General features: G+C 46.7%; 1 protein-coding gene across 1 annotated transcript in view; it reads right to left on the bottom strand.

Annotated features, from left to right (window-relative positions):
- Nucleotides 1–1,762: 1,762 nt before the first annotated feature.
- Nucleotides 1,763–20,698, bottom strand: part of CREB3L2 (cAMP responsive element binding protein 3 like 2) — a 108,204-nt gene continuing 89,268 nt past the window's right edge. The window contains exons 9-12 of the mRNA XM_045792570.2: nucleotides 11,003–11,102; nucleotides 10,589–10,715; nucleotides 9,002–9,218; nucleotides 1,763–7,342 (exon numbers count right to left, since the gene is read on the bottom strand). Of these exons, the coding sequence (XP_045648526.1) occupies nucleotides 7,267–7,342; nucleotides 9,002–9,218; nucleotides 10,589–10,715; nucleotides 11,003–11,102 (520 nt within the window). The 3' untranslated portion in view covers nucleotides 1,763–7,266. The remainder of the gene's footprint in view (nucleotides 7,343–9,001; nucleotides 9,219–10,588; nucleotides 10,716–11,002; nucleotides 11,103–20,698) is intronic.

Raw genomic sequence — 20,698 nt, 5'->3', positions numbered from 1 at the left:
AAATAAGACAAGAAATCTGTGTTACTTTGCCCTAAATCATAGTAGGCCCATCTGTGAAACCCAGAATGCCCACGAGTCTGGGATCAGGCTCTAACTTGACATTCCAATGCCTAAGTAATGTGTTCTTAGAAGTAGGTAATTCTTGGGACACCTGGGTGGTGCAGTCATTAAGCATCTGCCTTCGGCTCAGGGGGTGATCCCAGAGTCCTGGGATCGAGCCCCACATCAGGCTCCTCCGTTAGGAGCCTGCTTCTTCCTCTCCCACTCCCCCTGCTTGTGTTCCCTCTCTCGCTGTCTCTCTCTCTTTGAAATAAATAAATAAAATCTTTTTTTAAAAAAAAAAAGTAGGTAATTCTTATTCAGATATGGTGAGGCTGCCAAATGAAGAGAGGTTTGCTGATGAAAAGATAGTTTGTTACTCAGAGGTCCCAAGAGGAGAGAGGACACCATGCCCTAGAGGCCCCATGGTCGGTCGGGAGGCAGAGGGAGTGAGGAAAAGTCAGTAAGAACCTTTGTTGAAGTTTCTACAAGAAGGAACAAGCAAGACAAGGTAAGCAGGCTTAGGATCAGCTAGTTTGAATAATCTCAGTGGGCTCTCTGGGCATAGGGACTGTCTCTAGTTGTCTGGTACGGGGCCCTGGGGGGACTGAAGCAGGGGGCAAGTGGACCCTCGGGCTGGTTGGGGTATGGGCTCTGGACTGGTTGGTGTGCATGTGAAAGTTGGGCTTGCAGGCAAGTCCTTTACTGTCTCTAGGAACTGGCTAGCCCTGGGAGGGGCAGTCCCTCCTGGGTCAGCAAGGCCTCGGATGCCAAAGCATTAGGAATACGGAAAATATAAAGGCATGATTAACACAGCATGTTCTCAAATCAGTGAGTATTTGCCCCCTCCACTCATCACTGGACAGATACCAGCATGTCGAGAAGGAGGCTTCCATAATCGGCTCCCAATGTAAGAAAAAAAGAGGGAGAATGTTTTACTAAAAGCTTTTACAGGGAGAGGCCCCTTGTGTTTGAATAGAAGAGAAGGTCCAGGTGCTCAGAGGGGAAAGGCAGCAGGAGACTAATGCACCCTTGAGCCTAAAGCAGGATAGGCATGCTACTTTAAAAAAAAAAAAAAAAAAGTAGTTTTTTTTGCAGGTAAGCTCAGTCCGTGGCCTTCATCTCTTAACATCCTGCGTACTCTTTTTGAGGCTAAATGAAGCCCCACTCTCTCTTCTGAGTGGAGAAAATTAAATTTGAAGGCTGAAATTGCAATGGAATGATGAGGATTCTGCTTGAGTGCGTTGACCTTTATCAACCATTTCATTAGAATTTCTGGAGCACGACACTGGGCTAGGCGTTCCCTGCAGCTGCCCATCTGAAGAAAAAGCCTTCCCTCCTGGCTCCAGCCCAGACCATCATTCCCCAGCATCCCGAGATGGGGAAAGCAGGATCAAATCGGAAGAATTCCGTAATCTAGTTAGCGCATAGTTGCAGGAGACAATGAACATAGCAGTCAGATGGCAAAAATCTCTTCACAGCGCTGTTTTTCTTCCCGTGACTGAGAAAACAATTACATTTCTCAATATTCCTCCAACGGAGGGTTGGATTTCAGTCCTAGATATCAGACAAATTGCCGGTTGGAGGCTCTTCTGTCAGTTCAACTAGATAATCAGAAAAGAACGGTTAGGTACACATATACAAAAGCCATGCTCATCAGAAAAGCAAAATGCTTTTAAAACCAGATTACCAGGATGTTAAAGACTGGACAACATTTTACTAATTAAGAAAAAATATTTTTATTCGCAAGAAATGGAAATACAAAAGCATAACAATTTCATTTTTTTTTTCCAAACTAAGTACAAGTACCCTACAAAGCTTTTTTTTAAATTTTTGGTATTTACTTAGCTATGATAAAGAATAAAAAGCCATTTAAAAAAAAAACAGCACAATATGAAAGATAATAGACTCACAATCCATGTAGACTTCAACATTGCTGGTCTATAGAACTATTACAAAAGAGAGAAGTCCAGCCTGTCAGCATAGACATTAAAGCTCACGGTTGAGTACAGTCTGGGGTCTGCTCAGCGTTGTTTAAATAGGGTCCCTCACGATTCAACAAGGTGTGCTGGTGTTTTCCATAGACTCTTAAAGCATTTTATCTGCAAGGGAGAGGCTCTAAGCAGTGTAGGCCATGGGTCCGTGGTACAAAAAGTTCATGTTCTCACTTAGCTGGTGAGCAATGGACAGAAGCAGAGGAATGGAGCTAAATCCCCTGGTTTTTTCTTTTCCAGGATGCAAAGCCTGCTAGATGGAATTCACAGAAGACTAGATGAACAAGGTCGGACATGAGCATCGGGTGAATACCTCCAGCAGGAAGCAAAGAACTGAACGTTCCACGGCAGGGCCAGCACAGGGAGCAGACACTGTGTTTCCTGCCCGGACAACCTTACAAGTTCCCAGAAAGCAATCTGCCCGACCAAATCCACAAAGTGGATACTTCCCATATCACTTAGTGGTTTATCTGTCTCCCAGTAACTTGTTGCCCTGTTTTCTCTATAAAATGAAAAGCCAAAATTTAGTAAGCACAGTACCCAGCACTTAATAAGTGCTCAAGAAATACTATTTCTCTTCTTTCTCAAAACCAAGACAAAAATAAAGCGTTCCTGAATCATGATGCCCAAAATGACAGAATGAAACACCGCCTAGATTCTTCCTGGGCTGAGTGCAGGCTCTCTGGCCACAGAGAGATGCAGCATTAATCCTCGAATGGGCCACGTTCCTCGGCCCTGAGAAAATGCTCTGCTGTGAGGATTGATCATAACTTCAATCCAGGCTGGCCATTTTTTGATGTGATTGCAGTTCTACAAAATGGGATTTTCCTAATGGACAAAACTCTACTTCTTTTCTCCTGATGTGCAAATCTGATCGTGGCTCACTTTTAGGAACCCATTTTGGGGCCTCTGGAAAAAGTTCTTTCCCCACGCTCGCTTCAGTCTAATACGTCACAGCTATCCGTAATGTCTCCCAGGGACAGGGGAGTCTTCCGTCATCCTGGAGGAAATCTCTAAGGCACATTTAAAGCAGATGAGTGTTTGAGGCAGGGGGAAATGTGTGTGTGTGTGTGAGAGAGAGAGAGAGAGAGAGAGAAAGGGGGAGAGAGAGAGAGAGAGACCTAGCTCTTTTGTCTGTTGAATAGGTATTGATTGACGAAATCTCTTCAGCCCCCCCACTCACCAACAATTCCTAGGGCTCCACACAGAACTCTGCCTCAGTAAAACTGAAAACTCCTAGGACTGACAGACGGACAGACGGACTGGCTGCATGGGAAACCTGAAATCTGTCTCTGGCTCCTTCACAGCCTCCCACTCGCTCCTCTAATTGCCCCCCAGAGGGGCTCCGCTATCACATGTCTCCTAAGTGTCTCGGCTGAAAAGCACTCAAATGCAAAGGCTCTCACTAGAGCACTACCTGCTAATGGTTTCACAGGTCCCGTCAGCACCGCAAGCAGGAGAGCCGGTGTCTTTAATAAAGGTTTTGCAAAGGCAGGATTCGACAGAACCAACGCAGTGACTCATGCAGACAAGGGGGAGGCCAAAAGCCTTCTCCTCCATCTCCAGCCCCCCCCCCCCTCGTTAGCAAGACCAGCACGCATGGGCCATTGCCTCCGCAAAGAGCGGGATGTCTCCATTTGTGCGTCATGCTCAAGGACACGCCCCATAGGCCGTGTGTGTTCAAGGGCTGGCCCCAAGGCGCCTCTGATTCTCTCTTTGTGGTTTTGCTTGGTCTGAGGCCATGGGAGACATGAGCCATGAAGTGTTGAAAAATTTTAATGAAACACATGTGACCAAAATTCTGGACACCGCCTCGCTGCTAGAATAAAGATGAATCACTTCAACACTCCCGCTCTAAGGGCACGCGAGATTCACCGCCCTCTTTTGGCATTCAGGCTCGACTGAGAGATTTAGGAAGAAAAAAACATGGGAATTAGAGTTGGTTTGTAAATAAGTTGAGCTAAAAGCTGCTCTCACAACCTACAAATTAGCTCTCCGAATGAAAATCATTTCTATTAGCAAAAGGTTATCTAATTTTGCCTACGCTGGTGTCAAACCTCCCCCCCCCCCCCCACAAAAGGAGCAACCTAGTTCAGCTGTCAGATTTTTACATAACACTCTCTTTATGTGACCGGGGCTCCAGAGTCCTAACACTTCACAGAAATTCTTTCTGAAACTGGCACCGAGGCCTTTCATCTCCCGCATCCATTTCTAAGCACAGAGTTAAGAGCTGTGGCAAGGGCCACGCCAGGGGGGTCTGGGTTACTCGGGGGCTCACCCAGTGAAAAAGTGCTTGTTCTCGGAATGTGTGCAAAGACATCTCCTTCACCAGGGTAATCAAAGAGAGGGAAGAGGAAACACTGTTCACCTGATGAAAAATAGAATTAATGTATTTATGAGGAGCCTATTTATTATTTATGGGTTATGGGGATGCGGACAGTCTCATAGTTTTCAAAACTGAAGTTGGGAAGCCAACGTCTGCCTCTACTTGCAATCTTCAGGGTTAACCACGCATCGCTGACTGGTCTATGGGACTGCTCTATGGGAGGGAAGCAAACCCACTGATTCCTGGCCTTACCCCCAGAACAGCAAACGAGCACACATCCCTTAATTATTTGGCATTATCCGACTCCTCTGTGTCCTCTTGGCCCCACGGCATCCTCCTAAAGGGTTAAATATTTAGTTCCCTTGATCTGTCCAAGCAGGGAGTGGAGGGCAGAGGTTTCTCTCAAACCGGCAACAAGGCTGGTTCTTGGAACCCCCTTATTGTGACCACTTGAGCTCCCAGGCTGATGTCTCATGTTTCCAGATACAGTTTGAGTTCTGGAAGAATAGCTTCCCAGAGGAAACAGCCTGCTGTCTGGAGGTATGGAGAGGGAGATGACAGGCAAAGGTAGGTAGGAGAGAAAATAAAATCCTCAAGGTACTAAGGGCAGGTACTGGACGTTTGCTGGCCTTCCCCCTTCTACCGCCCCCTTCAGAAGAGCAGGTTTCCTACCCTGGCTAATCCAGGAGCCTTCAAAACCTGACCTGGTTCCACTACAGCAGGTGGGTAGGCTGACCTATGCTCACACTTCTGCCCTTCAATATAAAACCTTTCCTTTCTCATTGACCAAATACCACTAGAGTTCACTTTTTTTACCTTCTTAGTCCCCCACGGGTACCTGTGCCTGGTAATTACACAGCATTTTAAAGAGAAGGTTGGGTCAACGGCAGCCCATGGCTACATGACACCAGCCAGGCCCAGGAAGATCTAGAGCAGAAGAGAAGAAGGGAATGGAGAGGAGACGCAGGGGGAGGGGGCACGTTAGTAAGCCCTCTTTCCGCACAGCTCACACGGCCTCTGCCCTCCCTGGCCAATGTAAGGGGCCCTGAGACTGCAGACAGCAGCCCCGATCCAGCTTTACATATGGCCAAGAAGACACACTTGGCATCTCCTGGTCTGGAACTCTCTCCACCACAGCAGAGAGACACAGAGAAAAAGGAATCACTCTCCGGGAGCCCCAGATGTACCTAGGACAGCAAAGCAGGGATCTGCTTACGAGGTATGATGGAAAAATGCTAATGACACCAAATCCTGCATCTCATATGGAGTGGAAGGCCTAGGTATGAGCTTAATCCCTTGTAAGTGCAGGTTTCAATGACAGTGTAGACCAAAAAGAGAGAGAGAGAGGAGTTAAAGCTCAAGGTCCTTTAGCTACTACTAAAAATAAAATACAAAATGTAAGCGAATTTCTTACACAAAATCTTTCACAAGCTAGGGAAAACACTTAAAGGGAATTTTCTACATTATACAATAAAAAGGCAATTTCCATTTCTTATTTGTATGAAAGAAGAAAGAATTTTTTGAACTACAAAAGTTACTTTTAATCATTAAACAAACCAAAAAAAAGTAGGTCAGGGGGTTAGGTTCTATCTCTTTGGGTAAGCTGCAAAGTAGCCAAACCTGACTATAAAAGGTAAGACTGTGGATACACAAATGTCACCTACTCCAACCCCAGGCCTCAGGCCCACCCCCTGTGTTGAGGCAGAAGAGGAGAGTAAAGCAGAAGTGTGGGGGGTTGGGAGGAGGGGGCCAGGAGCAGGTGTGGAGAGGCAAGCCAGCAAGGTTGTCCGACACGCCTGTTGTCGGGGACAAGGATTCCCTTCTCTTACGGGGATAAAAAACAGGACAGAAAAAGCCTTGGACCATAGAGCGACAGACCCGATGAAGGCATTGCTTCATCCTTCCCTCTGACTTCATTCTGTAGGAGGACACAAGCTTAAGGGGATTTCCCAATTATAATTATAGACCTCCAGTTGAAGAAGGAGCAGGAGGAAGAGGAAGAAAATGGAAAAACAAAACAAAACACCATCTGGAGGACTGGGGATCCCAGAGCTAAGGGTGCCCTCCTAGCTCTAAAGGCCAGTTTGGAGGGAGGCGTCGGATCTTTTCAGTGTGGTTGCTAGTGGGGAAGCCTCAGCGAGCTAATAAATACTATTTACAAATGGGGAGGAGAAGCCGGGGAGGCAGACCTATGGGCATATGGGGACACAGGTTGTGGGGATGCCCTATAAGCAACAAGATGGGGCAGGTTCGCCTGGAGTAGAAAAGCCTGATTCTTTCAGGCATTGCACTTGCGGCCTGAGAATGGGGAGGGGGAGCCCTCGCTCCAGTGCGGGGAGGACAATTCTGCGAGGGCTCTGACGAGGGGGCTCTGACGGGGCAGAGTGGCAGGGTGCTCACTGAAGGCACTGGCACCTCCGGGGCTGTCGGGGGCAGACACACCGGAGACAGAGGCTGAGGAAGGCAGGACGTCGGTCAGTGCTTTGCCACATCCCAACAGGCATCCTGGTATTTTTGTGGTTAGCATCTGGGATCTCACATGAACAAGAGTCATCTCTTCTTCAAAGAGGTGGTCACACCCCACAATGAAAATCAGGAAGTAACTTTTTGGCACTATTGGCAGAAATGAGCCTGCTTGTCCCAGCCCCGACCCTAAAATAATTTCCTATGGCAGTAAACAGGAGGGAGGGAGGCATGCTGGGCTCCCTTCTTCAGGGGGACATGGGATGGAGGGGAAGGTGCTCTCTCACCGCAGGTGGAAATCCCAGGCTGTCCTCCCATCCAAAGCCACGACCGTGCGCCCTTGTCTTCGTCCAGATCAAAGGCAAAAAGGAAAAGCTTATGACCAAGGTGGTTTGGGGACGGGAAAGCAGAGTGAAGAGAGAGAGAGAGGTGGAGACAGCCTCTTTAGAAAGTGGCGTTCACTCTTCTGTCGAGTTCTACAACTTTTAGTGTCTCGTTCCCCTCCAGTTTGGCGTTGACCCTGGAAAGATACCAAAAGGAAAGAGTCTTAGCCACCAACCGACAAGTACGATTCTCACGCTTGGGAGTATGATGTAATCATTCCACAACTGCAATTTTGTGGGAGGGCCCAAGTGGGTTCTCATTCTTTGCCCACCTACTAGCAACCCTCTGTTCCCAAAGTCTCCAGCGACCAGCCCACTGGCTCATTCATATTCCTACCTTTATGCTCACCCAAGAGGAGACATCCCAACCCAGAGGGTAAGCATGGTGGTTTGATGCTGATTTGTCATAAACTGCTTTAAGTGAATGTATCTATGGAGGATGCTTAGCCCTACACTAGACTCTGGAAAGAAGAGAATAAAAGGATAAAGTCTGGTCCCTGGTCTAGAATACTAATCATTCAGATAAATTTTTTTAAAAAGGCTAAGTTGAAATAACACTAAATATATAACAGAAAATAAACACATTATTAAATTATATAACAGCCTAGAAAGTCTCTAGGCACTCAGAGGAGGGCTGAGGGCTTTAGTGTCAAGGAGATGTCCCAGAACAAGTGAGAATTTCAATGGGGCCCTGAATAGTTGAGCCAAGAAGGGAGAGAACTTGCGGCATGAGCCACGTAATCAAGCAGTGGAGTCTTCCATAGCTCCCAGTGGCGCCTCTACAAATTTCTCTATAATGGAGATAATAACGCCTAGCCTCTTAAAGTATTTAAAAGGATTTATATACAACATTTGCATAGTACTTAAGGGAGTAGGTGCTAGTAAACGTTAAATATGCATGTATCGTGTAAACATATCAAAATACATGTAATTATGAACCTTTGCCACAGCTTTGGGAGAAAAAAGGTGCAGAATTTGAAAGAGAATCTTCAAGTGGGAGCACTTGCATTGGAATAGCATCATTTCTGGGAAGCACAGGGGTGAGTTCAGCTAGATCACCAACCACGCTATGCATAACCAGGAGTGTGCACGCAGGCCCTCCTTCCTGTTCTGTTTGGCATTTTCAGGAACCCCCCCCCCCCAGCACAATAACAATATCCGGCCAACCTATAAGCCTTTATGTTTCCCAAAAGACTCTCCCCCCTAAAGATCTAAAAGAAACAATGCATGGAGAATTGGAGCCCAGTGTTATTTTCAATATGGAAACAGGTCTATGCACAGCGCCTCTCAAATGATGTCCCTCAATGTAAATATATAATTATAATTAATGCATTTATTTATATATAAATCATAAAACTCTATATGAACATATAGTACAACATATAGGTATTTCTAGTTGGAAGGAAGGTAGGGAAGGTGTCCTACGGCTGCATCTGCAAGGCAAGCACACTGCTAAGGCCGGGCTGTATGTTTACTCATGAGGCTTTGAGGGGAGGAAGGAGGGAGTCAAGCCCTTTGCCCACTTCTTGGAGCTACCACGGCCACCTCTCCAGTGACAAAGCAGACATGGGGGCAACTCATCCTAGGTCTTCCCCCCCGCCACCCCTCATCTCTGCTAAGGGCAGCTGTTGGCAAGTAGAGACTCTCCAGAGTCCCAGGTCCCAGAAATAGGTCCTGCAAGAGCCCAGGGGCTGGACTGGGCCTCTGGGAAAGTCTACACCCCACAGTCCTGGTTGCTGACTCACAACCCATCCTCACTGTATTAGGGGAGTTGCATCTGTGTGTCCTTGACTCACAAGTGCTGCTGTAGCTCCAACAGCACTGATTTCTCCAGGCTGGTCTCATTTGAGAGAATGAAATGGGGAAGATCCACATCAGGCCTGGTCTCCAACCCTGACGCTCTGAGCAGAGAGGCCCCTCTGTCCCAGTGCCCAAGCTCCCCGGCCGAGGCTGGGCTGGACGGCTCCTCCGGGGGAGAATGCTCCTCGTAGATCAGCAGATTCCTGGATCTCACTGAGGACACAGCAAAGTAACAGGTGTTAGCGAAAGACCAACCCCTCACCCAACGCCGAGGCCGGGAGCACATGACAATTTGTGGGCTCTTTTGCCCAGAACTGAGGGTGCCAGCTGGAGTTGGCTTTCCATAAAGGCTTCAGGGTTTCAGAGTTTTGTGCATTGAAAAATTATACCAATTATACAGTGCAGGAAGAACAATAGAAAAGCAAATAAACATGAAGCAAACTGCCACCCCCCATTGCTTTGAAAATAAAACTCCCCTCCTTGCCCACCCATAACCATCTGGGGGAAACAATTCATGAAGAATGGGAGTCAAATACTTGGAGATGTCCAGACCAGCTAAAATAAGAAATATTTCCAATGGGTTGGTCTTGCATGGAGAGAAGGTACAAGGGCAGAAAACTGCATTTTCACTTAGAAACCAGAGAGAAGCCACAAAGCCAAAGCCATAAATCAAATGACAGAGACAGTTTCTTTGTTTTATAGGATATTGCAGAGCTAGATGGCTCTGTCACAATTTCCTACAACATAGAAACTCTGCTCTCATTGGCTTTCATTTAAATTTACAGATACGTTCCCTTAGGGGAAAAAAAAAGAATTTCCCAAGAGATCACTGAAATTGTGTGGTTGAAATGCTAGCATTTCTGTCATAAACCTGGCAGACATACAACCACCTGGTGAAGACCAGAGACCTTTCAGAACTGCAAAACTGTGCTTACCCCAAATCCGGTACCCTCAATTCCAAGCTTGTCCTTATTAATGTATTTGTATCTGCATATATATTATGATCCCCACAGGCCACTTCATTATTTCCTACATACTTAAAAGGGATCATGGATCTAGGTGAGGTTATCACACACTTCTTCTCTAATACCTGAGTCTCTAAATTCTCTAAATCTTGGCCATAATGCTTTGTAAGACAGACTGACTCATTTCATGAATTCTTACTATGGCAACATACAATTCCACGGAGTGGAAGGAGAAACACAGGAATTCCTTTAAAACATCATGGAAAGCTTAATGTCCCCCTCCACCTCCTCCCCCGCCCCAAACCACATCCCTCCCCCCTATCTGAGCTCAAAAAGGAGACCTCAGAATTTGCCAGGGAACATAGTCTAGAGCCAGAGTTTGCAAATTGTACTCTGCCAAGCTCTAGAGAATTCCCAGTGGTGCCTCAGCCCTGGGGGGTTGGGGCACAAGAAGGGACCCTCTTGTGGTCCCTCTTCTCTCCCTTCAATAGAGATGCTACACTTTTACCACTTTTTAAAGGTAAGACTTTCTCACAAGACTTCCTTCAGAAAGTTGAGCTTTCAGAAAGCTCCGGAGAAATGACAGGATGCTTTACAAGTTGCTGAGCGCCGACTTACCGACAGAGGCTGTATATGGCTCCTGCACAGAATGCTGGCTGGGCAGAGCCATCTTGGTGGCAGAAGGATAGGGCCCGTAGCCCTGAAAGAAGCTGCCAAATGCAACAGCAAAGCATAGCACAACTACCTGCAGGGGGAGGAGAGAACACAGGGAGCTGTCAATTCTATGATCCACAGAGCAAACCTCTAGCCCTGCAACACCCGGGAAGTCCAGGGACACAGACTCCCCTTTGTCAGCCCTGAGAGCACCAACAGGTCACCCCCTGTTAACATCAGAACAAAGAAATTGCCTCAGAGCAAGCCGCACGGCTCCTCCAACCCCACCTGGACATGGCAAGTTGGGGAGAGACTAGAGACTCCGGGGGTGGGGGGGTGCGCAGGGCACTTGCGCGGCTGTCCCTTTGGGAAACTCACCATGAGGCACGTGCCAGTCTGCGTGCCCGCCAACTTGCAGGTGCGTGAAACCTTGCCCATCACCAAAGTCTGAAGCTTCTGCAGTTGCTGCAGGAGAGTTCTGCAAACACAGCAAATCAAAGCCATGAAGGGAGTCTGAGTCAGAAGAGAGTGCTTTCAGGTGACCTCTGCTCCCATGCCCCAGGGAAACTGTGTAGCTTTGTGTCTGCATTTGAACACGGTGCCAAGGGAAAGTCTCGTTTGCAGGGAGGTATGGACACCAGATATGGACACCAGTGTTTTCGAGCACCAGTGTCACAGAGCTTCCCAGAGTTTGGAATGAGCCCCCACTTTAGCAGCCTATCCCATTCTTGTGCTGTTCTAAGAGGTGAATGCCTCAAATTATCCCTGACATGCTGGGACTTGTCTGTCAGCCACTGAGACAAAACAAAAAAATGAAAAGAACATTTTGATGGGTAGGTGATGGTGGTACAAGGAGACAAGGAGAATTCATTTACCTACAAGAAGGGAAATGCTGAAGAAGACGTAAGAAAGGAGAAAAGCAGAGAACTGAAGGAGTGGCCAGAGGCGGTGGCTGTCATTGGAAATGGCGGCAGTATCCGTGAACCACAGTCACTCAGATGGCAAACTTGAGGAGAAAGAGAGGAAAAACAGGAATGGCAGGGAGGCAAACAGCCAGGAGCACCTCACACATGGTCCTTGCAGGCTCATGGCGTCTCTACAGTCAGAAATGAAGCCAAAATACGACTGAGCAAAGACGTCTGCTCAATTGGACGCATGCTCAGAGCCAGGGATCTCGGAAACCATCCTCTCCCATACAGACTCTGATCTTTCTCCAGGAAGAGACAGGGAGCAGGAGCAAAAAAGAGTTGCTCTCTCCCTAAAATTGGACAACTGTGCATACCCTTCAAAGGGAAGGGTTTGGGATAAGAATCCTATATTCTGATTTATGTGACATCAGGTCACAGAAAGAGCAGATGGTGACATTCTTTGCAAATTCTGAACACTGCAAGCCTCAGAAAAGGATCTTACAACACAGCCTCCTGAGTCAGAGCGTCTGGGATGATTCTGTGCGAGCAGCCTAGAGCTGAAGCTCCTCCTTGCCTTAGCCCTTTCCCCAAGCCCAAGGCACAGGGTGAAGCGGAATGATTTTATAAGCAGATGCGTTTTCTTGAGTCTTAGAAATTTTCAAAAAAATTCATGCTCTAATGTCACATCAGAGAGCCAGACAAGCTCATTGGGAAACATCAGCAAATCACTCATTTGCAGAATTCTGGGCTCTCCCAGAGAACCTGCCTCTAGACACAATCTACCTCCTGAAGAGCTTTCAAGTACTAGAAGACTCGCTTCCAGAGTTTGCAACTTCCACCCTGACAAGCGCCAACGACACGAGTTCTCCCCGGGTTTAAGCCGAGCAGGGACACATTGACCATAGGGTGATATCGCTATCGGCAGCTAGCTGGCTAAGAGTCGGGACAGAATTGGGGCAGCCCACAACATGTAGGCCTTCTGAACTAAAAAAAACCCCAAACACCACCACCACCACCACCACCACCACCACCACCACCCTGTGTGGTCCTGGTGAATTTAAGTAAAACAATATCATTCATCCCATTAATCGATATCATTAACTTAAATTCTATTAATATGGCGGTCTTTTTAGTACCTTGTACATTTTTTTGTTCATTGTCATCTAGAAGTATAATCACAGTCATTTGGACCCGGTTTCTGTATATTCAGGCAACATGTTCTTTAAAAAGTGTTCTGTATGTTACTCAAGGCTGAGAAATACTGATAGTATGACTATTCTAAATTCCTCTTACGGAGAGCCTGTCATTTGTGACAATATGGATGATGAACCTGGAGGGCATTACACTACGTGAAATAAGCCAAATAGAGACAGAAAAACACCCTATGGTACCACTTATATATGGAATCTTTAAAAAAAATTTTTTTTTTTAAGTTGAACTCAGAAATAGTGTAGAAAAGTAGTTGCCAAGGTCTGGGGGTTGGGAGAAATAGGGAGAGGCTGGTAAAAGGATACCAAATTTCAGCCATGAGATGAATAAGGTCTGAGGATCTAACTTACAACAGAATAACTCTACTCTGTCACCCTGTGTTGGATGATTGAAATTTGCAAAGAGAGTTGAACTAAAATGCACTCACTGGAAAATGAAAAACAAAAAAAAAAAGGTGAACATGTAAGGTGGTAGATGCATTAATTAATTCGACGTGAGGAATCCTTTCACAATGTATGTGTGTATCAAATCATCATGTATACTCTACATATCTAACCATTTTGTCAATTGAAAAAAGCTGAGAAAAAAGAGGGGGGAAAAAAGCTTGCAACTAAATGGTCATATAATGCAGCAAGTTTTTTCCTCATCGGGTCTTTCCTCTTCTCCCGGCACTTCTGAAGAGCACTCCATTCTTAGCCGCTAGCCTAGCTGCCTTTCCAAAACCAGGCACTAAGTGACCTAACGCACACCCACTTCCTGGGTGAGCGTTCATTCTCGAAGCGCTAAGATGTGGCTGGCAGTAGCTTACATTTTATTGACCACCATCTGTGGTGCTGGCCCCAAAGCCTTCACTGGGTTCTCTCTGCTATATTTTGGGATTCCTAGAGCAGATTCAAGTGAGCCCATAGATAAGACCTGTATTTGACCATAGGGCACAGTCCCTTTTCTCTCATATTCTGGCCTCCTTCTGTGGTACTGACTAATGTTTCCATTGCCTGCTAGACTATGGAAAGGGGCCTCCCAGTTTCCTTGCTTGCTGCCGAGGAACCACATCTTGAAGCAATGGCTGCCCCTTTGACAGGGGGTGGGGGTGGGGGTGGGGGGCACCTCAACTCCCAAGGGGCACGCCAGCAGCCTGAGGTGTCCAAATTCAGCTGTGCTGTGAGGCTTTCCAGATGTTACCCAAGCCATTTCCTTTTGCTCCAAAGTCCTAAGGTGCTTTTAAAGTGAAACCAATTCCCTATTTTACCAACCAACCTTATTCACCCATGACCATCCCACACTTCCTTCCTGCCTGTTCCCTGCTCCTTGCCCCATCTTTAGAGTGTGGAACACCAAGAAAACCAAATCCACAAATTACTTGAAATCACTCCTCCCTTCAAATTTCTGGTTGAGATCACTAGGCCTGGTTCCCCTTCCCTAGGCTGAAGAGTCCCCCGGGAGGGTCCATTGTGGCCCCTGAACGCAGACCTCTCACAGACCAGACACGCCTCAACACCAGTGGTAGGATGTCTTAGCCTCAGGTTGGGACCCCTGACTACAGAGGCGAAGTGCTACAAGTTTGGAAAACGGGCCATCTAACCTGGCTGGGTGAGCAGGGAAGGCTTGATGTTTCCCAATTGTATAGCAGTTTACTTGGCATTCAGCAGCACATCTTCTCCGAACTCAAGATAATTATATTCTGAATCTACTGCAAATGAAAATAGTTGTTTCATGGTCCCTGATTTCTTACACTTCATAATCCCACTCTTTGAGATGAGAAAACATGTAGTTTTAAAATAGATATTTTTTAACTTGAAATGTTGGTTGAAAGCAACAGTGATTGATGTGCCATTTGCGGCTGCTTCTCCTCCTTGGATCAGTGAAGGTGAACTGAGCTGATGGTGGAAATGATGACACTCTGAAGCCCATCAGTCAGCAATGCCAGGTGATTTCACCCAAGGAAAGTGATTGAGCTCATCCATCCCCAAATCTCAACAGATTTCTAGGATCCAATCAAGTCTGAGAAATTCATATATATTCATTCATACAACAGAAACACTCATTTTTGTCATAAGGAAAGGAAATCAACAGTGACGGAGCACCCACTGACTGAGTTCTAGGAACTCCATACACCTAGATACCAAAGAACTATCTCAAAGACATGTAACTCATACATTGAAGACCTCATATGTAAACGAAAACCTGATTCTGTAGTTCATGGACTTTCCAACACACCACAACATGGTACCCTTGTTAATAACCTAATAAAATCAATAACCAAAATAACTCCTAGTTAGGTAGATTTTTCTTAAACCCAGTGACATTAACATCTTATCAACAAGAGCGTGATGAAGAGATATGTCCACCATTAGATAAGACAAGGTTATTATGGCGGCGCCTGGGTGGCTCAGTCAGTTAAGAGTCTGTTTCTTGATTTCAGCTCGGGTCACGATCTCAGGGTCATGAGATCGAGCCCCACATTGGGCTCCATGCTAGGCATGGAACCTGCTTAAGATTCTCTTCTTCTGCCCCTCCCCCCCGACACTCACTCTCGAGCTCTCTCTCTAAAAGAGAAAAAAAAAAAAAAAAAGAAAAGGTTACTATCAACAGGGGCCAAGCCACAGATGGCAGAACCACAGTAAAAATCAGTCCAATGGCAATGAGAGACATACTAGCAAAGTTTCCATGGCAATGATGCAAATACAAACAGTAAGGGCACACAAACATCTCCCGGCACATCTCGGGCTGTACCAAAGATAAAATGTCAAGTGAGAGGTAAAAGAATCAAGGGTGTTGCTTGCCCTGCATCAGGTGTCTGGAAGTCAAACCTGGGCTTTGTTTAGGGAAATGGAAACTACAAGACCTGTCCCTCTGTGGGACACTGGAAGAGCAGACGGTATGGCTTTAGGATTGGTGCATCTGCACTGGAACCAGGGATTGGCTGAGTTTAGATCTGCGTACCACTGCTGCATAGCTTTAATCAAGTTATCTCGGTCCTGAGTTTAGGTGGCTAATCAGAGTGAATTCCTTTAACCTCATCAGCTAACAAAAGAATGAGAGAATCCTCCCTCCTGGAGTACCCTGGCTTTCTGGAAGCAAAGACACCTTGCAATAGCGCTTGCTGTCCCTTTCCACTGATGACAGATGAAGCCAGCCCTTTCCAAGGAAGCTTGGGGCCTCCTAACTGAAACATTGGTCTGAAATGATGTGGGATTCTCCCTGATGCCCCTGGGACAGAAGCCACAGCCCACAGCACTGGGAGCGTGGATGACAGCTGTTACCCTGATTGCACGAAGGGCTGGCTGAAGGAAAGGCAGCCATCCGATGAAATGGAAGAATTATTTTCAAACTAAAGCTATAAAAAGCCAACCACAGGACAGACCCAACAGTGCAGTCAAAGCCCAGGATAAACTTTTCCTTTATTACTGTATTTTAAATCATCAGTGACCATGGCTAATTATGGCTTAATGAAGTCTTGGGCTTCCGGGAGCAAGGTCTCAATTTAGAGAAAGGAGTACTCCTAGCAAACATTTATCTGGGCCAAGAGATTTTTCACAACTTGTTCAATTGGAGTATCCAACTCTTGATTGAAAATGTGGATTTTGTCCTGTGGTGAGATGTAAAAATAAACTGAGTGGCTCTCCTCATACAGTTCCTTGCAAAAGAGCAGTTAAAGGCAGCTGCCAGCCTTGCCCAAAATAAAGCATCACCCTGTATCTCGGGAGGCGGATCAAGGGAAATTGGGCAAAACATTCAAAAGTAGCCAGGAGGGCGAGACATACTCTTCTAACAACTGGGAAATACATCAACAGCCTCGTGGTTTTGTCTTTCATTTAATTTTGTATTCTACTGTTTCCTTTATTTAAGAGAGACAGAGAGGGCAAGAGAGAGGAAATGGTCACATAGTTATTGCATGTTATCCTTAAAACATTCAGGCACCTAATTTCCCACTGGAGTGACAAACCAGAACCCAGGAGAAAGAATAAACTGGGGGTTCCCAATTTTTGCTGTGCCAGAAGCTTCAAACTAGGACCTCTCAATAGATGTACTTTTCATCAAATCTTAGAACACACCTTACTGAGAAATGGGACTAGCTGGGCTACGCTGTGTGTGTGTGTGTGTGTGTGTGTGTGTGTGTGTGTGTGTGTGTGTGTGCATATAAAGCACTCTCTGGGTAAGTCAGCCTCCTACAGAGATGCAGGAACTTTTTTCACCTCCTTACAGAACTCTCAGAGTAGTATTTTCCAAATTCCCAATCATGAACCATTAGTGGGTTGTGAAAACACTTGGGTTGTCAGTGGTGAATTTTTTAATGAAACAATCAACGAGAACACACGGTAGCAGAGGATATCACCATAGTAAATAAGCATTCGGTTGTGAAGCCCTCATACTGGTTATGCATGTGGTGTATACATTCCCATGGGATGTCTCGGTCACTACATAAAATGCAAAATGATCACAATCGAAAAGTCTAAGTGCCACTTAGCTAGCGTGCACATGCACAGTAATTATATATGGGTGGATATCAGGTGGCTTCATGATGGAAGAGCCAAGCATCCGTGTTCCTCTGAAGGAAAAAATCCCACCTGAATCCCCCTGTCCACCCCATGCCCACCCTGGTCTTCTAGAATTATTGTCTCTAAATTTCTGAGGGTTAGGAGGAGGGTGTCCAAGAGCTAAACCATCTACCTCGAAGTCCCGGGGTGGAGGTGGGGAGGTGCTGCGATTGAGTGCAACACAATTCAAAGTTCCAGACACTGCATAACAAGATGAAAGGAGACTCATGAACCATCTCCACGACTTTTAAATACTGAAGTGTAGGAGCGCCTGGGTGGCACATCGGTTAAGCGTCTGCCTTCGGCCCAGGGCGTGATCCCGGCGTTATGGGATCGAGCCCCGCATCAGGCTCCTCCGCTGTGAGCCTGCTTCTTCCTCTCCCACTCCCCCTGCTTGTGTTCCCTCTCTCGCTGGCTGTCTCTATTTCTGTCGAATAAATAAATAAAATCTTTAAATAAATAAATAAATAAATAAATAAATAAATAAAGATAAATACTGAAGTGTGACATATGCAAATAAAGGGCAATCACAGGGCACTAAAACCCTAGTCTTTGAATAATATTTATTCATGATCTTTTACTTCAGCTTTGAGGGCTGTTCATGGGCTTTGGCCTAAATGGGAAAAAAACAAAAACAAAAAAACAAAAAAACCAAGGATGCATTTTCTCCTTCCTCTTTCTGGGTACTTGCTATATCACAAAGGGTTTGTTTTGCAGGGACCAGAGGATACTTCTGAAATATTCTATTACCTACTTCCCCAGGACGAGGAACAAAAGAGCTCTAGAACATTTTCTGGGGCTATGGAACGGCTGACTTAACCACAGAATTATACTGAAATGCCTTTCCAGTCTCTCTGGGGAACTCTGTCTGGTGCCCAAAGATCCACTGAGTTTGAAATATTTTCACCTGAAAAGAAAGCTTTTACTCTTCACACAGCCGGAAGTTATGGATAACAGAGAAATGAAAATGAATTAAAGCAAGATCAAGGTCTGCAGAGGGGAAGGCTGCATCATTCACCAGTACTCCAGTGGTCTTTCCGTGTACAGCAGCGGGTGGGATCGGGAGTGACAGTCAATCTACAGAGAACAGGGGAACCCGGGGAAGAGGATAATAGTGTGTGGTGCAAATGGGCACAGCCTTAGAGGCCAAGTAAACAAATGAGAGGTGGAACACAGTGAAAGCCCAGTGCACTTCGCTGGAAAGACCTGTACCAGGAACTGTGTGAGATTCCAAGAACAAGACAAGTGGAGTTAGGATTACAGCTGAGAGGACCTGATACCCCATGCAGGATTTCAGGCACACAGCAGCCAAGGTTCAAACTCCCAACACACCCATCAGCTTAGGGGGTGGCCCCCTCATGGCTTGGTCTACCCTTCGAAGAAGAGACTTGGGGTGGAGATCCACACAGGCCCTGGAGATGGGCCAAGGCCCTTGGGGCAGGGAATTCCAGAATCCCAGGTACCAGGGTGGGGTCTGAAGGGGTAGAGTGAGAGCTCCGCATGCAAACATGGCCTTGGGCCTGCCGACTACTCTTCCCATGGAGAGACGTGTGGCTAGAGGTGAGCCAGAGCAGGGTCCTCGAAAACACAGGTCCAAAGCAAGGCCTTCCTATTCAGGTCTAAGTTAGCCCTGTGCTGGAGAAAGGCAGTGGTCCTTGAAAGAGAAAGGGGCACAGCAGAAGAAAAATCAAGGTATGGAGTAATTTAAACCTTAAGTGGCTGAGGTCTAGTCCCCATACTACCTCTAGATGTTTGGATGACCTGAACCTCACTGAGCCTCAGTTTCCCCTTCTATAAAATGAAGTGAGTCAAAGTCAAATTAGATGGTCTCTGCTAACATGCAATTCAAGTCTAAGTTTCCACAAATGGCTCCACACATCAGGGTGGGAGGAGAGGACCTGTGGCTCACAGCCCTACAGGGGCAACAGAGCAAAATCCGAAAGGAGAGGAGCCAACTGAACCACCAACACCTAAAACTGCTGGGCTGAGCGGTGTGTGTCACCTGCGCAGGATTTCTCTGGAATGGGACAAGGGTAGGGCTGTCCAGAGAGCCTGCAGCTCACAGAAGTGAGTGAGGAGCATGGGAGAGCCATGATCGTCCAGCAGCAACACACACACACACACACACAGGCCTCACCCAGACTGTGTAAGTGAAAATGTATTTCCTGATTGAGCGCAGGAAGACAGGCCCCCTGGGAAACTGTCTCTCTCTCATCTCACACATTTCCTGATGGCACGCAATTAGTGGATCACCTTAGCAGAGCGAGTGTGAAGGTGCTTTCACACTGCTTGGCTCTGCTCCGAGAGGCTCCCGGGTAAGGCTGCAGAAGTGTTAAGAGCATTTCTTCATTTGCTCTTCCATCCTCATCCTCTTCCAGCTTTCTGAGCTCAAAAAATGGGGTCTTTAACTAGAAACCAACAATCCGCTATGCTAGGTGGCTGCTGCTAAGTCCAGTGTAAACCAAAAGATTCAGGATTGACTCAGAATCGGAACGCTCATTTTCATCTAGAGAGATGGAAAAGTCGTTTGTGGGGTGTAACACAGAAGTGGTAAAATGTAAAAATAGTCTTCCTTTAATTTGGTCAACAAGGAAATATCCACTCCCTTTTCCCACCATGTCATGTCATATGACATAATGGCGCCCAAGGTCTCCCACCCCACTCGAGTGACGCAGGATCCTGTTCATGTACAGCAGTTCTCTGTCTGTCCAGCCACCTCCGAAGGACAATAATCCAAGAAGCATGGCCAGGAACACAAACACAGGTGTGTGTTCATTAGGCCCAGCCCTGTACTTAGTTCAAACACCACGTCACTGATGCAGTGTTATGTGAGCAAAGGGACCAAAAGTCTCCCTTGCCACATGCCCAAACCACCAACTCCACATGACAGGTGTAGGGTGGGAGATTGCCAAGGTTACACTATAGTCACTGTGGTTGGTACTGTGTCCTCTGAGCAAGGCGAGGCCCTCGAGGAGGGGAAGACGCGGGCGGGAATACAGACCCACCCTCCCTGTCTCAACAAGAGCAAAACACTGCTTTCATTTCTTGACCTCTCCAGCTAAAACGCACTAAAAATTACTTAGAAATTATGAGCCCAGGAGTCCCCTGCTAAGCTTATCGATGGGAAGAGGACAGATTAGTCAACTGCCAGCCATTACCACCACAAAAGAGGGGCTGTCTGCCCGGAGAGGTGAGTTGGGCAGGAGGAGACCACTCACAGGGCAGGCAAGGGACAGAGCAGGGCACCAACAGCGTGAGGTAGGTTGTTTCCTCAGTGGGGGTTCCAATAGGCCAAATGCTGGGGAAAATTTCCACACAGTCCGTGAGGAAGAAAAGAGGAAAATCATCACTGACTCCCAGGGAAGAACATGAGATATGCTGACCCCAAGCTCAAACACGCCGTATGTTCCCATAACTCC

The sequence above is a fragment of the Ursus americanus genome, chromosome 3 (assembly GCF_024610735.1).
Source record: "Ursus americanus isolate L20-20 chromosome 3, mUrsAme1.1.p, whole genome shotgun sequence".
In the NCBI taxonomy this organism is placed as follows: domain Eukaryota; kingdom Metazoa; phylum Chordata; class Mammalia; order Carnivora; family Ursidae; genus Ursus; species Ursus americanus.
The sequence above is the reverse complement of the archived record's forward strand: the minus strand, read 5'-3'. Positions and strand labels throughout refer to the sequence as shown.